The following is a 17,414-nucleotide window of genomic DNA, read 5'->3' on the forward strand; positions in this document are numbered from 1 at the left end:
GAACCACTTACATGCACAGTGAAGTCAGCTAACCTCACTGGCTTTTTTCCTAGAATAATAAGACATTTTTTTTGTTTTGTTTTCTCTGATGCTTTAGGAAGGGTTAAGAAACTTCAAGGAACTTCGAGCCAAATTTCAAAAGCTTGATGTGCCATCTCTTCCAGGACCTATTAAATTCTCAGCAGGCGTTCCTCAAAAGGGTGACATTGGAAACACACAATCAAGAATTTTGGCCAATGGGAAACCCCTCTCGTCCAACCAAAATCCGCTCCCACCATGCTGTTCTAGTGCAGAACCCCAGCTTCTAAAACCCCAGGAAACAAAGTTAACCCAGAGGGGTGAGATTCAGAAGTGTTCGAATTCCCCAGGACCTCCGGAAAGGTCTCCTGGTTCTGCAGTAAATTCCCAGAAAACTTCTCTACTGTTAGACATGAGTCCGTTGAATGCCGAGATAACCAACAAGAGGAGAGTCATGGTGAAGGAGAGCTTCAAAGATAAGCTCTGGAACTGGGAGAAGGTTTCATCTCAGAAGAGTGAGTTGTCTTCAGCCTCTCTCCTTGCCAGTTGCGCACGCAGGGCCTTCCATCCGGAGGAGCAGATAAGCAGAGGGCTTCCTCCAAAGGAACCCAGGAGAAAGCTGGAAATAAAAGGACCGCAGACCCTGCCTTCCCAGAGGCACTTGATGGCCCAAAGAGAATCACTTGCCTCTCCTGAAGATCCCACTTTTCTACTTGTTCAACATGGCAGGAAGAGCCTAGAAAACCCTCTTCCTGAGAGGAGCCCAGGGAGGGGCTCCTGCCAGCCTATCTATGAGAGTGAACTTGCCAGCCAGGCCCCAGGTGAGATGTAATCCCTGTGGGCCCAGGGGAGGGGCCGTTGTGTTTTTCTAATTTAGAGCCTACCAAAGATCATGTATGATCTGGGTGAATTTTGCTCCAAATGCCAGGGCAGGTATTCTAGGCCCATCTGCCAAATTGTAATTTCAGGTTTGGGTAAAGTGCTTAATCTCCTGGAATTCTATTGAAAGATAGTTTGGGCAAGCTTGGGTTTGAATCCTAGCTCTACTACTTACAACATGCATGAACTTGGGCAGTCCACTTAACCTCTTATAGCCTGGTCTGCTCTCCTGTAAATCAGATTCATCACCAATCTGCCCCAACTTGGTAAACAGCACAGCCATCCTCCTAGTTGCTCAGGCCAAAAACCTAGGAGCCATACTCTATTCCTCTCTCCCTCTCATTCTTTGCAGCCACTCCATCAGCAAGCTCTTGGTTCTACTACCAAAATATGTTCTGTATCTCTCCACTTTGGTCCATTTCTGCCCTCTGCCCTATCTATACCACTGTCATCTCTCACCTGGACCACAGTGGTCCAGCTGGTTTCTCTGCTTCCACACTCTTGCCCTCCACTACCCTATTCTCCCATCAGGCATAGTGATCCTCTAAAGCACAAATTAGATCACATCACTCCCCTGCTCAAATTCAACTCTAGCCATCTTACACCAGCTAATGCCATTTGGCCCTTCCTACCTCTCCTTCTACCACCTTGGCCTTCTTGCTTTTCCTTAGATAAACCAAGCTAGTTCCACCCCAAGGCCTTTACACTTGCTGATCTCTCTGCCTGGCACAAGCTTCCCCCAGATCTTTGATGTCTCAATCCCTCACTTCATCATGGTCTCTGCCGAGGGTCACCTGTTGTGAGTGGAATTTGTGAGTCACCATCTACAATAACCACCCCACCTCCGTCAGTCTCTGTCTTCTTATGTTGCTTTGGTTTTCTTCATTGCCCATCCCTACCTTGTATATTGTGACATATCTGTTTGTTTACCTCAGTAAAATGTAAGTTACATAAGGATTAAAAACTGTCTTCCTTATCACCATATCCCCAGCACCTAAAAGAACAAGGCCAGGTTCAACAGGTCCTCAAAACCTATTTATCGACTACTTGAATGAATGGGTGGATGGACAGGTGGGTGGAGGGATCTCCTGCTTACAACCATATATGTATTTAGAATAGAATCTAAACTATTTACTACTGATTTCATGGTTCTGCACCTTCTGAGCCCTGCTTATGGATCTGACTTACTGCTGCCCTGGCTCATGAGTGGACACACTGGATTTCTTGCTGTTCTGTGAAGAGACTTTATTGTGCTCGGAACATTTACATTTGCTCTTTCTCTTCCTAGAAAACTCTTCTTTGAGCCCTCTGTAGCTACATTTAGGTCTAAGTTCACATGACACTTTCTCAGATAATCCTTCTCTAACCTCTGTATCCAAAGACCGCTGTCTCGCCGTGAGCAGTTGGCACTCGTTCCTATCAGCCTGTTTTATTTCTTTCATAGAACTGACAGGTCTCTGTGATTACCTTGTTTGTGTGTTTCTCATCAGTCTCCTCCTATTAGAATGAAAATTCCTGAGGGCAAGACTCTATCTGTTCTTGTTCTTAACTCTATACCCAGCTTCTAGAATGATGCCTGGACTGTAGTAGATAAATTGTTATTGATGAAGGGATAGGAAAGTAGAATGAATGGGAGGAAGGAAAGAAGGATGGATTGCCTGCCTGACGGAGCTGTTGAGGGGATTAAATGAGCTGACCCATGTCCATCTCTTAGCACAGTGCCTGGTAAAAATTAGGAACCCAATTTGTAAGGGATCATTCATTTTCACTACATCTTCTTAATTTGATAAAAACTGAAGTTTCTGACATCATGACTTATAATCAAAGCCTAAGAAGAAAGGAGCTTGGTCCTAACTGATGTAACCCCTGCTAGTGGGGCAAGAAGGAAGCCTCCCTCCTCCCTCCCCCCGTCCCGGCCTCTTTGCTCTCAGAGGGCAACAGGGCTCTGAGGAAGTTGTATGGAGGCCAACGTCTTTATTTTTTGGCATGGATGGTACATGTAGTCAACCACTGTATTATGTGAACCCCAAATCAAGGCACTTGGATCATACAAGGTTTTGTGCTATTTTCACTGTAAGAGGCAGATACGATTTTCATATGTAACATTGGAATTTCTGTTGGAGTTTGGCTTCTGAGCACAGAAGGACCAAATGTATGAAATTGAGATTGTCCTGGAAAATTCCAGGACACAAAACCCCAAAATCCACGTACCTCAAAGTTAGCCTTGTCCCAGGCTATGAGTCCTGGAAATCGGAGATCAATTCGTCCTCTTTATAGCCCCCATGTTATTTGCATGCCCTAAGTGATTGAAGCATCCTCTTGGGGAATAGTCACCATCCATTTCCTTGGAAGTAGGTACCATGCTCGATGGTGGCAGAGATCGGTGTGGCCTGGTGCCTGCACGTGAGCAGCTCTCACTCGATGGGAAGATGGACCCACCCCTCTCATATGCCACAACACTGAGAGAGGTGTTAACAATACGTTGTGAGGGTACAAAACAGAGAGTGGCTAATTCTCTCCTCGATTTTGAAATCAAATAAAGTTTCCCAGAGGCGGTGTCATTGGAACAGGGCCTTAAAAAATGAGAGCTTTCTAAGAAAGAAGTGAGGGAAGAGCATTCCAGAACCAAGAAGGGCATGAACAAAGTCTTGGATATACGATGGCTTTTTAAATCAAATTTGGAGAATTGAGAAGCCATTGGTGTGAGTGAAAGATATTTGGGCTTAAGGTTGGGAAAGTAGGATGGTAAAGGGTGGTAAGAGAAGAATCTGGAAATGTGGATTGGGGTCATGTGGTGTTTACATGCCAGAGGATGAAGTACATACATGGACGTCCTGCCGAGGAAGCCAGGCTTCAGCCTCGGGCAGCAGGCTGGTGACATGATCAGCTTTGCGTTTTGATCAGGGCATTCTGGCCAGTAGGAAGAGAATAAAGGGGAGAGAGACTGAGGCAAGGACTGGTCAGTTTCACCCAAGAAGATATGAGTGGAAATAGTAATAACCTGCATTATCTTCTTATTATCCATGCTCAGAGAAACAGCCAGTTGATAGGCATCACCAACTTCTCAAAACGAAACCACTGCCTTCCATCAAGTCCCTGGGTCTTCCTCCCCCAAAGCCTCCGAAGCCCCCATTCGTGAACCTCCAGGCCTTCCAGAGGCAGGCAGCTGCAATTTCCAAGGTCCACAGGGAAGGTAAGAAAACGCACAGGGCCCCGCACACAGCCAGCCAGCAGGAGTCACGGTTCCAACACCCGTGTCCCCTCTGTTACCTCCCTCTCCGTGTCAACTCCCAGGTGATAATGCCCAGCTGCTTTTCCATGGGGCTGGACATCCATCACTGGTTATTTCACGTACAGGCTATGGCAGCTTGCCCGTGAAATGACAAATCTGTGGGAATTGGCCCCTTATCGCTCCTGGGCCAGCCCGCTTCCCCTGAGAGCATTGCATTTGATCACTGGGAATCTGTCCAAGAGGAAGAAAAAGAAAAGTAGTTGAGCAGGGAGCAGGGAGTTTGTGTGTTTCCTACAAAGCCTGTGTTGTCAACACAATCAGTGCAGTAGGAGAGGGGAGAGAGTGAAAAGGGAGGAAAGGCACTGTTAACTTGACCTGTGATCCTAATGGGGGTCCCTCTGGCCTCTGTGATCTGCCTTTGGTAATTAGCTGAAGGGCCCCCACCCCTGCCCCCACTGGCCCTTTCCAAGAATGAAGCATCCTGGGAAGTCCTTCTTCTGTGCTGTTTTGTGTCTTCCTCTGCTCCTTAAAGAAACGCCTTCTCATTCCCTCTCCACCTGCACCGTGCTCTGATCTTGTTGACACTTCAAATGCCTTTGCTTATGTTTGCACTAATGAAACATGAGGCGAACACACACTTTGGGGTGCTATGTAGTGCTGTGCTAACATTTGTCTTACTGTGGCCACGAGCGCCAGCAGATGGTACACTCAGCTGATGCCATCTTGCATTGTTCATTTGACCACTTTGAACAACCTCATGGCAGTTAAATTTCTTGAACTCAGTGGTTCTCAAAGTTCAGCCTGCACCAGAAGCACCTCGAGGACTTGTCAAGACACAGATCACAGGGCCCTATTCCCGGAGTTTTCTGGTTTATTCGGTCTGGATTGGGTGCCTAAGAATTTGCCTTTTTAACAAGTTTCCTGGGGGGATGCTGATGCTGCTGGTCGAGGGACCATACTTGGAGAACCACTGCTGCAAGTCATCTTAAGTCTTATCCTAAAAGAAAGTTCATCTTGTGTCCCCTTGTGCATGCACCTAATCTCAGTTGATTTGGCCAAGACCCCCTAGTACCAACCCTAGTCCCCCAAGGTCCCATTTCCTCTCCACCAAGATGAACCAGGAGAAACTTGCCAGACTGCAAGCCCAGGTGCACATTGGTGGAAAAAGAACAGCTTGCCAGAACAAGGTGGTTCATAGAATGGCTACAGCCTTAGTTCTCCTTTTTTTTGTTTTGTTTTGTTTTAAGATTTTATTTACTTATTAGAGAGCATGAGAGAGCATGCATGGGGCGGGGGAGGGGCAGAGGGAGAAGCAGACTCCCCACCGAGCAGGGAGCCCGATGCGGGGCTCGATCCCAGGACCCTGGGATCATGACCTGAGCCAAAGGCAGACCCTTAACCGGCTGAGCCACCCAGGCGCCCCAAACCTTAGTTCTCCTTAAAGAAGTGAGGGGTAAACAATATCTCTGGTATTGAAGAAGTGAATATGGTCACATACCAAGGAACCACGATCCCTTTCCACAAGCCTGAAGTCCAGGCATCAGGGGCAGCGACAGCCCTCAGCATCACGGGCCATGCTGAGGAAGCAGCTGACAGAAAAGCTACCAGTGTCTTAAACCAACTTGGTGCAGACCATCTGACTAGTTGAGGACGAACTGGCTGAAGCTCTGCCCACACAGTGCGTGGATGGAAACGCACCACTTGCTACCAGAGAGGAGGAGGAGGAAGAGGAGGTTCCAGACCTTGTGGAGAATTTTGACGAAGCTTCCAAGAATAAAGCAAACTGAATTAAGTCAACTTCTGAAGAAGATGAAACTTGAAGAAGTGACTGGGAGCTGCTGTTTTATATGATGACTGCTTTTTAAAATTTTGTTCGTGGATCTGACGGACTCGAGATCTCTAGTATTTTTAAGCCCAAGCCCTGTGAACACTGCAGCACTTTTCAGTTTTTGCTTAGACACTATTTGTTCGTTGCAGCTCATTAACCTGGAGAAGCCTGGGAAGTTTGAAATAAGGTTAATAAAGTTCTTTGCCTGGTTAAAAAAAAAAAAAAGAAAGAAAATGAAAGAAAAGAAAACAAAAGAGCTCTCTTATAAGTATACTTTAATAATAATTTGGCCAGGGCACCTGGGTGGCTCAGTTGGTTAAGCGACTGCCTTCGGCTCAGGTCATGATCCTGGAGTCCCTGGATTGAGTCCCGCATCAGGCTCCCTGCTCAGCAGGGAGTCTGCTTCTGCTTCTGACCCTCTCTCCTCTCATGTTCTCTCTCTCATTTTCTCTCTCAAATAAATAAATAAAATCTTAAAAAAATAATAAATAATAAATAAAAAAAATAAAAAAAATAATAATTTGGTCACCTCCATAACAGAGAAGGCTAAGTATGATTTTTATAAACATTAAATAATTCAGACCTCAAACCCTCTCTCTGAAAGCGAAGAAGGTTGTCAGAGAACATAGAACAAAGCACCAAGTCTTCTGTAGTAAAATGGCCTTTGTAAATCCCAGCTCCCTGACTCACTAGCTATTTAAGTTTGGGCATCTTACTCACTGAGCCTCATTGTCCTTATCTGTAAAGTGGGGATGACAGTAGCACTCATCTCTCAGGGTTTTTGTGAGGATAAATGAGATGAGTCATGGAAAGGGTTTAAACAGTGCTTGGCACACCAGTAAGCTCTCACTAAATGCACGCTATCATTATTGTAAGCTCGTGTTGAGCAGCCACGCTCTCTTTGCCCTGGGTGCTGTGAGAGACATGAGAGTTAAAGAGAGAACCCCCCCACACACACAAGTTCTGGTGCTCCAGAAGGTCAGAGTCTCATCCTAAAGATCAAGATCGTATATATAGAAACACCATATAGCGTGGGTGAGTGCTGCGCTGCAGGACGGAGGGCCCCCTAGGTGCTGGGGGGCAGGGAGGCTTGGGGCACCAATGAGTTGCCACTCCTCATTTTGTCTCTGGGGTCAGGGCATTGCACAAACAAAGTTCACTTTTGTCAGGCTGCCACCTATGCCCCTTTTTACTCTGCCTCTTGCTCTTGCAGCAACTGTGGAAGAGACCTGCCTGCCTCCAGAGAGGTGAGTACCTGTTTCTTAATTGTGGGGGAGCATAGAGCATGGTGCATTGACAGGCCGAGAGTGGGCAAAAAGCACAAGGCAGGGCGCCTGGGTGGCTCAGTCGGTTAAGTGGCTGCCTTCGGCTCAGGTCATGATCCCAGGGTGCTGGAATCGAGTCCCACGTCGGGCTCCCTGCTCGGCGGGAAGCCTGCTTCTCCCTCTCCCACTCCCCCTGCTTGTGTTCCCTCTCTCGCTGTCTATCTCTGTCATGTAAATAAAATAAAATCTTAAAAAAAAAAAAAAAGCACACGGCAGGTGTCTGTGTATCTCAGAAGGGTTGCAGGAAGAACAGATTTATAAGGAACAAACTGCAACTTTTGTTTTAGAGGCGAGATTAAATAAACTGCATTTAACTGCTGTGCTGACATTAACTTGCAAAGGTGGTCCTCTGAGCTACTTTTATTTATTATACAGCTGGGTTCAGTAAATTGAAACATCAGCTTCCATAGTAATAAATCAAATTAGAGGCTGCAGAATGCTGTGGGCATTGGTGTGATGTTAGGACTTGGTAATGGGACAGAAGACCTTCTGTTTTTGCTGTACTTATTCTGAGAATTTTGCCATGTAAGTGTCAGGTCGTTAATTCACTCAACCAAATATTATCTGTTGAGTCCTTTGATGTGTCATGCAGTGAACTGGCTGCCTTTTACAGATTTTCTTGCTTCCTTTTCTCAAGGCTGCAATATTGCCACTGCTGGCCTCATTTTATAGCTAAAGGCATTTGGGCTCAGAGAGTCTGGCCACTTGCAGAAACATGATTCCAGCCCAAGTATCCTCAAACTATTTTTTCTATTGAATATAATGGAAACATAAGCTTGTGTAAGTTTGAGGTATACAAGGTGTTAGTTTGATACATACATAAATCACGGTCTGTGATCATACACTCTAGCAGTGTTAGCTAACACCTTCATCACCTCACATAACTCTCATTTCTTTTTTGTGTTGAGAACAGTTAAGATCTAATCTCTTAGCAACTTTAAAAGTTATAACACATTATATTTTTTACCGTAATCACTCTTTGTACGTTAGATCTCCAGAACTTATCTACTAGTTGTAAGTTTGTACCCTTAAACAACTTCTCCCCAATTTACTCACCCCTCAGCCCCTGGTAACTACAATTTACTCTGTTTTTACAAGGTTCGGTTTTTTAGGTTTCATGTATAAGTCATACTCTACAGTAATTGTTTTTCTGTCTGACTTATCTCACTTAGCATAATGCTACCAAGGTCCATCCATGTTGTCACAGATGACAGGACTTTCTTCTTTCTTGTGGCTAAATAACATTCTATTGTATATCTACTTCACATCTTCTTTATCCCTTCATCTGTTGATGGGACACTTGGGTTGTTTCCATATCTTGGCTATTGCGAATAATGCTGTAGTGTTAACGTGAGTGTAGCAGTCTCTCTTCGAGATGCTGATTTCATTTTCTTCAGATACATACCCAGGAGCGCTGGATCATATGGCAGTTCAATTCGTAATTGAACTTCTATACTCTTGTCTGTAATGGCTGTACTAACAGGTATGCCTAAACTGTTTTGATTGTATCACGTCACGTCCCTCACAAAGATGTTCCTTTTCTCAAGAAGGTCAGCCTTAGAAGAAGTAAGCATAGGGGCGCCTGCGTGGCTCAGTCGTTAAGCGTCTGCCTTTGGCTCAGGTCATGATCCCAGGCTCCTGGGATCGAGCCCCGCATTGGTCTCTCTGCTCAGCCAGGAGCCTGCTTCTCCCTCTCCCGCTCCCCCTGCAAGCATAAAAACAAATAATCATATTATTTACCAAATGTTTATAATAGTAGAGTGTGTTAAGTTTTCTAATAGGGGAAAGTACAAGAGTTAGAGGTTGTGCAAATATGGGAGTGATTGCCTGTCCTTGGGAAGGCCAGTGAAGTCTTGATAGAAAATGTATCCATTATCTTTTGCTACAATCATACTACATGATAGGCAACAAAATATCCATAGCACAGAGCAGGAGTGTGGGTTTGGCTGATCTGGACTGAGCTCAGCTGGTATTGCTAGTATGTTGCAGACTACCTAGGCAGTTTTGCTGATATGGACGGGGGTTGCTCATGTGTAGGGGTCAGGCTGCAGCCGGCTGATCCCAGATTGCCTTGGCTGACATGAGTGGGGCAACCTGACTTAACACCAGCTGTCTCACCCTCCAGCAAGTTAGCTGAGCAACAATGTTCAGCCACAGCAGACAAGCAGGACAATCCCCATTGCACAAACACTTGTTCAACTCTGTGTGTCATATTTGCTAACATCCTCTTGGTCAAAGCAAGTCACATGGCCCAGCTTCAGAGTGGGAGGACGCCAAAACTTTACCTAAAAAGGGGCAGGGATCCCGGAAGGAAACATTTGCAGGGAGTACCGAGGATCGACATGTGCTGGGTAACATAGAGAGGGGTGCTAGAGGCAGAGGCAGGAGGCGTAAGGAAGCAGGTCTCAATGGTGAAAATTAGAAATAGGTAAGTAGAACTGGTGTGGAAAGGGTGGTATGAATGGAGAGAAATGCTACTGCAGAGGAAGACAGGAGCCAAATCTTGGAGGTTCTTGTCCACCAAGGAACTGACCATGGGTGTTGGGCATGGTTCATGTGTCCCAGGAACTTCTAGTTTAGTCGCCCATTTAGAAGAGTTAAATGACTGCACACGGTGGGTCAGTGAAGCCACATTCTATGTGCATTTATGTGAAAGAGAAAATTTAGACAGCTAAGGCAATGATTTGCACTGCTTACTCGATGAACGTGGGCCCCCCCCAGTGTGACAGTTTGAGGGGACAGTGTAATTCTGCTGTGCTCTGAGCCAGTCTTGGCTCCCTCAGGACTCGCGTTCCGTGAGCATCTCAGCGCGACTGTATGTGTGCTGTGATCGTAGTGTGTAACTAGATCGGTATTCTTCCTACAGTTTGGCTCTGAAATAAGCTGACTTCTTCTCTGGCCCTTTAATCAAAGACAGCAGTCTGTTTCCACATGGAGGACAAACTTGCTTGACGGGCAAGTATTGGGAAACAGTAGCAAGTCTCCAATGTGACAGCTTCTTCCTAAGGGATTTGGGAGGGCAATCGGACTGTTGTGTCCTTTCACACTGGCTTTAGGACCTAACCATCATCAGAAATGAGGTTCGTTGTACCTCAATTATGATATGGGCCATAGTGTTGTCAGAGTACAAAGCAAAACAGACAAAGAGGGACCTGGGATACTTAGGGGAGGCTTCATGGAGGAGGAAAGATCTTCAGATGTCTCCTGCATGATGGGTCTGAATTAATAGGTTTACTTATTCCCTTTTGTGAAACTGTACAGTAGGTGAAGGCAGGGCACTGTTCCCAGAAATGACCACATTCCTAACTTATCATTGGTTAATGGATGATGGATAGACCAATGGATGTTCAGTATAGAAATAGAACATGACTGAAAACAAGGCAGTAGTAATAAAGTGGAGGATGAACAGACATAAAGTATTCTGATGTGGAAGAATAAGAGATGAGGTTGGATCCTAATGTTAATTACATGCCATGCTGAGGAGTTAGGACCATAGCTTGCAGGGATGAGTTTAAACAAGTAAATGGCATGATGCTGAGCAGCCTTAGATACAACTTCCATGGAAACCAGTGCTTGTTTGGAAAGAACATCTCCTGTGTTCATGGTATTAATCTTCAGTACAGATATTAGATTAGGAACAGAATACATTGGGTCTCATTACTGGAAGGGGACCTGGCAATTAACAAATCTGGGGTTTTTAATCTGAGCCCCACCACTTAACACCTGCATAACCTTGGACAAATGCCTTAACCTCTGCAAACCTTACTTTCTACTTATGGAAAATGGGAGGCTGATAAGACCTAACTCATATAATTGTGGTGATGTTAAATGCAACAATAATTGTAAAGTGTTGAGTGCAGTACCGAGCATCTAGAGACTGTTCCATAAAGCTTGCTTAGCTATCATATAACCCCCTCCAAAGGCAGGAATCCATGCTCAGAACCTTAATCTCTTCAAAAGTCCTTTGAGGAGGAGTTCATTCCCTGAAGAATAAGAGATGAGGTTGGATCCTAAAGTTAATTAGGTGCCATGCTGAGGAGTTGGGACCGTAGCTTTCAGTGATGAGTTAACTTAAACAAGTAGTATGTTTTTCTTGTTGGGGCAGATTTTATTCATTTAATGTATATATTTTTTTTAATTTAAATTCAATTAGCCAACATATAGTATATCATTAGTTTCAGATGTAGTGTTCAACAATTCATCAGTTGCACATTCAAAATATATTTATTGACTGTCTACTATATGCCAAACCCTCTTATATATGTTGAGAACATAGCAGGGTATAGAGTAGACAAAAGTATCTTACATGCATGCACACATACATGCACACACACATTTGTTTTATTTATTCAAAAGTCCAAGGTGAGCTGGGACCAAAAACTGACATCCCTACCCCAGATTCCCAGCCATCTGTCCAAGATCTGCTCATTGGTAGAGTAGACAGGGTCTTTACCCCTCCCTTACCTGACAGTTCTTAAAATATCTAAGGACTACATTCTGCTAAACAAAACTTTCATCATTTTCAACCATTATTCCCAAAATAGTCTATGTTTTACCCATATTTTTTTAAAGATTTTTATTTATTTATTGAGAGAGAGAGAGAGAATGATAGAGAGCATGAGAGGGAGGAGGGTCAGAGGGAGAAGCAGACTCCCTGCTGAGCAGGGAGCCCAATGTGGGACTCGATCCTGGGACTCCAGGATCATGACCTGAGCCGAAGGCAGTCACTTAACCAACTGAGCCACCCAGGCGGCCCACCCATATTTTTATAGATATATGTTTTTAATCATCTTGTTAGAAACTCAGTGCATTTACAGTAGCCACTTTCGCCTTTGAACCTTCACATCCTGCATTGTGTCCTGCAACGAGTACAAGTCTGGAGTCAGATTCCCATAGAGTCAGACCCCTCCTCTACACCTACGACAGCTCAGAGCTTTGATATATACATCTGTGAAGTGGACACAATAGTACTTCATTGATTGTCATGAGGACTAAGTGAAATAAATTGCATAAAGCATGGAGTATACAGAAGATGCTCAATGAGTTTTGGTGTCCTCAACCCTTGGCCTCTCCATCCCTTGTTATCTCTGGGATAAATATCTCATTAGTTCCCAACAGTGCAATGACTCTTTGGAGGTTATTCTTTGTCTTCACTCTTTCATGCAGACCAAGTTGGCTGGCATCCCTCTTGAATAAGCAGCCCCTATTTGTATGAGCAAAGCAGGTTAGTCCCAGGGCAGCAATTAGCGCTGGGTCTCTGTCAGTACTTAGCAGAGTCGGCTAATATTTTATTCATTAGCTATAAATATGGCTTTTCTCCCATTAAGAAGTGTCAGAGGGTAGTCCTGACTCAGGAAATCTCTGACTCAGACATTAAGGAAGGGAGAGCCTGCCTATATCAGGAGAGAAGATTCATACAGTATAGTGTTTCTCAGATGAGGGCCCATGGGTAGGTCTCAGGAGTCCACCATTTTCTCTCCTGAACTTTTAAATTTTGTATTTCATCTTACTGTTAGTCTTTAAAAGATACTATAAGCCTATTTTGAGTCTTCCGGATGATCTCTTTCAACCTAATATTTTGGAACACACTTTTTATCTGTGTTTTTGATATTTCTACCCTCTGCCAAGTGAAAAACACAGACTCCTCCTAGGGCCGGGCCGATTATGTGACTATGTCTAGAACCTGCGCTAGATAACAGCGAGGGAGAGATCCTGTGGAAATGGGAAGAAATGCCTTGCCCAAGGCGTTCAAGTAAAATATTGATAGAACAACAACACTGTGGTAAAGCAAAATGCATCTGTAATCTTTATTTGAATAGTGGTAAGTGCTATAAAGAGAATGTTTCAAAGAGCATTCAGATAGTAACTGGGGATGGGGAGTGGGATAAAGGATGTGTAGGATGATCAGGAAAGGCCTGAGGTGGTGACATTTGGGTTGAGACCTGCATGATGAGGACCCAGTCACGAAAGGTCTAGGAGATGGACATTCCAGGAGAGGGAATGGCTGGAGCAGTGTCTCGGGGAGACCTGTGTCTGCACGTTGGGAGGAAGGAGGGGGGCAATAGCTAAAGCACAGGGTGCTGGTGGAATGGTGGTTGTCTTGACAGCTGTGGAGTGAATTTGAATGCTGCTCTCTAAATATGTTGGGAAACCAGAGGAGTTTTAAACCAGGGAGTGACATGAGCTGACATGTGTTTTGTAAAGATCACTTTGGAGGCTACATAAATAATAAACTTAGTGTGGAAACAGGTAGAAACAGCTTCAGAAGCCATTGCCACAACAAAACAGTAACAATAAACAGAGCAATCGGCATTCATATTGGTGGTGTTCTAAGCACTTTAAATGTATGACTCCATTTATGACAATCCTAAGAGGTAGATGATATTCCAATTTTATAGATGAGGAAACTGATACACAAGGAGGTTTAATCACTTGATATGGACAAGATGGTAGAAATAGAGATTTTTTTTAAAAAGGGACTCAAGATGTATTTTGGAGGAAAAGCAGTGATTGTGGGATCAGCTGTCGAAAATGAGACGGGTGGGCAAGAGAGGAGTATAAGGCCATTTCCAGGTGATTTGCTGTTTCATCATTGTTGGCATCAGTATGTGTGGGGTCCTTGGCACATCATCAGTGCTCAGTACAACACTGACCCTTCCTGAAAGCTATTTGGGATTTTTACTTAAAACAAGCATGTCTTACATGTGCATGTAAGACCAGAACCTCTTAGGACTAGTTTTTAAGTTGTTTTGAACTACAGTGTTCTTTCGTGAATGGATGCGTTTCAGATAGTCAAGACTGGTATAGACCTGCTCTGACTGACCCACAGCAAATCAGGTTCCTCATGATGGTATCTGGGAAGTGAAGGTGGGCCCTCACATCTCAGTGCGCTAAACTGAATCACCATGGGGCAAGAATGCAGACAGGGGCTGGGGCGCCTGGGTGGCTCAGTTGGTTGGGCGACTGCCTTCGGCTAAGGTCATGATCCTGGAGTCCCGGGATCGAGTCCCGCATCGGGCTCCCTGCTCAGCAGGGAGTCTGCTTCTCACTCTGACCCTCCCCCCTCTCATGCTCTCTCTCTCTCTCTCATTCTCTCTCTCAAATAAATAAATAAAATCTTTAAAATAAATAAAAAAATAAAAAATAAATTAAAAAAAAAAAAGAATGCAGACAGGGGATTTTTTTTAAGCCTGTGCCTTATAAGTTTTAGACCCAGAATATTCAGATGGCTTCAGTTCAAGCCACTTCAATGAATTCTTATTATCCCTTTTTAATTGGGTTTCAGAAACACAACAAGGCTGCTGTTTGGCCTATTTTTCTAAGGGCAGTGGTGGCAAGAACAGTCCATTTATTTGGGGGTCTTCTTTCATATTTTCAAGTATTCCTCCTTTAAAAAGAAATTCACCTATAGATTCTGTTTATTGAACACTTACCATAGACAAAGGCTTGTTCTCCATACTTAATGTCCACTCTCTCACTTTAAAACTCCCAACCAAAACCACCCCATGAAGTTGGTGGTTAACCGACTCTCTGACCATAGAGTCAGCTTAAGGAATCCAAGATGATGCAGCTGGATCATCACCCTTGCAGAGTTTGACCTGGTCAGCAGGGCTCCAGAGCATCACCTCTCAACCACCGCTGCAGACTACCTTCCTGAGGATTCACGTTGGATCTTTATCTACGAAGAAGGCAAGGTTTAACAGACGCACGGCCTGCTCTACAAATTGAGCCTAGACATTCCCCAGGCAGGTGCTCTTGAATACCTCTCCTGCCTTAGGATTTCTTTTTCTGTCTGCAGAAAGGTCTGAGTAGGGAGCCTGGCCAGGGTGGAGCTAAAGTATCAAAGTGTTTGGAGCCAAGTCTCACCTTTTCTCTTTAGTGGCATTCAGATGACAAGCTGGAAAAATTCATGACTTAGGAAGAAATCAGGCAATAAAGTTGCAGACTTGGAGCCTATTTTTGTACATAGGTTTATTCAGAAAGGTTGAATGGAAACTAGTCTTTGAGTATTACCACGTGCTGAGCATTGCTTAGCCCTTTACACCTGTCAGACTCATGTTAGCCCCATGATCATCATCTGAAGGCAAAAAACTGAGGGCTCAGAGATTTTTCATGACTTGCCCTGCAGTATAAGATAGTATAGAGCTAATCTGGGATGTGAACTCAGGAGTGGATGTTTATAAGGATTTTCAACTACACTATCCTGTCTCAGAATTTTCCCAACATGAAAAAAAAAAAAAAAAAAATTTTCCCAATGTGAGAGATTTTTGGAGGTTATCTGTTAGATTCTAAATTCCATGATTGTCTTTCTCCACCTTTCTCACCACCAGGAAGTAGACATGCAAGTAATAATTATTTAATGACTGAGTAAGGGATGGACCAGTTGAGTGACAGATTGAGGGAGAAGGATAGACAGATAAAATGATACCACCTTCCATGAACTTTTATATGAATAAAGAAAGCATTCTTAGGCTCTCTCATCTGTATATTTTGCATTGATCTGCATGTCCAGTATCCTGTCCTTCTAATATTAAACAAAGCTAAATAATTAGAACAGTCTGAGCACTTGTTTACCCTTGTGTATCAAGGAAAGGCTCTTGCCATGGGAAGACATGGACTCACACGAAAGCTTCTCTGTCCTCTGCTCCTTCTTAGTCTAGCATTCAGCTCCAAGTGACACTGCTAGGAAGCTTGTCCTTATTACTCTAGCCATCCCGGAAGGCACCCCCCTCTCATGCCCCATTCAGTAGTTATTTACTGAAACTAATCATTGAGCACTTCACTTCCATTTTACATTTAAAATAAAATTCAGAAACCCCAAACTCCTTACCAGGGCCAAGAGAAGGCCCCCCATGTTCTGGCTACCCTGTACTCTCTCCCTTGTTCACTGTCTTCAGCGCCCTGACTGGCCTTTTGGCCTCTCCTCAAACACAGCAAGCATGTTCTTACCAAGCACAGATGTTTGCTTCTTCCTGTGTGCAGGGTGATCTCCCAGATCTTTAGCTGATGGCTCCTTTTCATCGCATAGGATTCGTTCAGTCCATCAGTTAGTCAGTGACTGTTTATTGAGCTCCAGCTATGTGCCAGACATGGTTCTAGATGCTGATAATGCAACAGAAAACAAAGTCTGCCCTGGTGAATATGCCTTTTAGTTGGGAAGAAGGACAGAGAAGCAAATAATGATAAAATGTAAGACAATGATAAATGCTTACATGTCCACTTCCCCGACCACACCTGTGTCTCCTGTTGCAAGGTACCATCTGTTCCATGCAGAGGCCTGCTTAATTCTTCTGTTAGTACTTACTAATGCTTCAAATAATAATTATTCTGGTTTATTTTCTTTGTTATTCTACACCATGAGAGTCTTGAGTTCAAGGACCTTGTCTCTTATTTGCTTTTATATTCTAGAACAGTGCTTGGCAAAGAGGAGGAGCTCAGTGAAAATGTTCATGATGTGACATCATCTGTCTGTCTGTGTAGGAGTTTTCAGTATCACTCTGAGCATCAGAGGAGGATCCAGACAACCAAGAGCCTATAATGTGCCAGGCATTGTATTTGTCATGAGGGACCCAGCAGTGAGTGATCTACAAGATCACAGAGCAAAAGAGAAAAAGTTAAAGTAATAAAAAGTAATGAAATGATTTAAAGATGAGGACAACTACTAAGAATCGTATAAAGCAAAATGTTATATAGTTAGAGATGGTGGGGAAGAGGGCTATTTGGAAAAGAAAGTAGAAGAAGGACTTTCTTGAAGGCAACCTATAAGGGGAGACCTGATGGTTGAGAAAGAGCTGGCCATACAGAGTCATTCCATGTGGCAGGAACAGCGTTTGCAAAGTCCTTGAGGTGGGAGAGAGTGTGGCATCCTTGCAAGAGAGAGAGGCGGCCAGTGAGGTCAGAGTGTCCTGGTGGAGGAGAAGAATGGTTGGACAGGAGTTTGGAGAGGTTGCTGGAAGTGAGATAATAAAGGAGAGGCACTTGATGGTTTTGTAGTTGTTGCTGTTTTTCATTAAGAATCATAGGAAGGGGGAGCCTGGGTGGCTCAGTCAGTTAAGCATCCGATTCTTGATCTCAGCTCAGGTCTTGATCTCAGGGTCATGAGATGGAGTCCTGCATTGGGTTCCATGCTGGG

The 17,414-nt window shown here is 44.3% G+C and overlaps 1 protein-coding gene across 1 annotated transcript in view; it reads left to right on the forward strand.

Annotated features, from left to right (window-relative positions):
- The first annotated feature begins 88 nt into the window (after window positions 1–88).
- Window positions 89–17,414, forward strand: part of FYB2 (FYN binding protein 2) — a 94,152-nt gene continuing 76,826 nt past the window's right edge. The window contains 3 exon segments of the mRNA XM_035017722.1: window positions 89–839; window positions 3,929–4,090; window positions 7,171–7,204. Coding sequence (XP_034873613.1) covers window positions 89–839; window positions 3,929–4,090; window positions 7,171–7,204 — 947 coding nt within the window.

This window comes from Mirounga leonina, unplaced genomic scaffold (genome assembly GCF_011800145.1).
Source record: "Mirounga leonina isolate KUSES-001 unplaced genomic scaffold, KU_Mleo_1.0 Mir_173, whole genome shotgun sequence".
NCBI lineage: Eukaryota > Metazoa > Chordata > Mammalia > Carnivora > Phocidae > Mirounga > Mirounga leonina.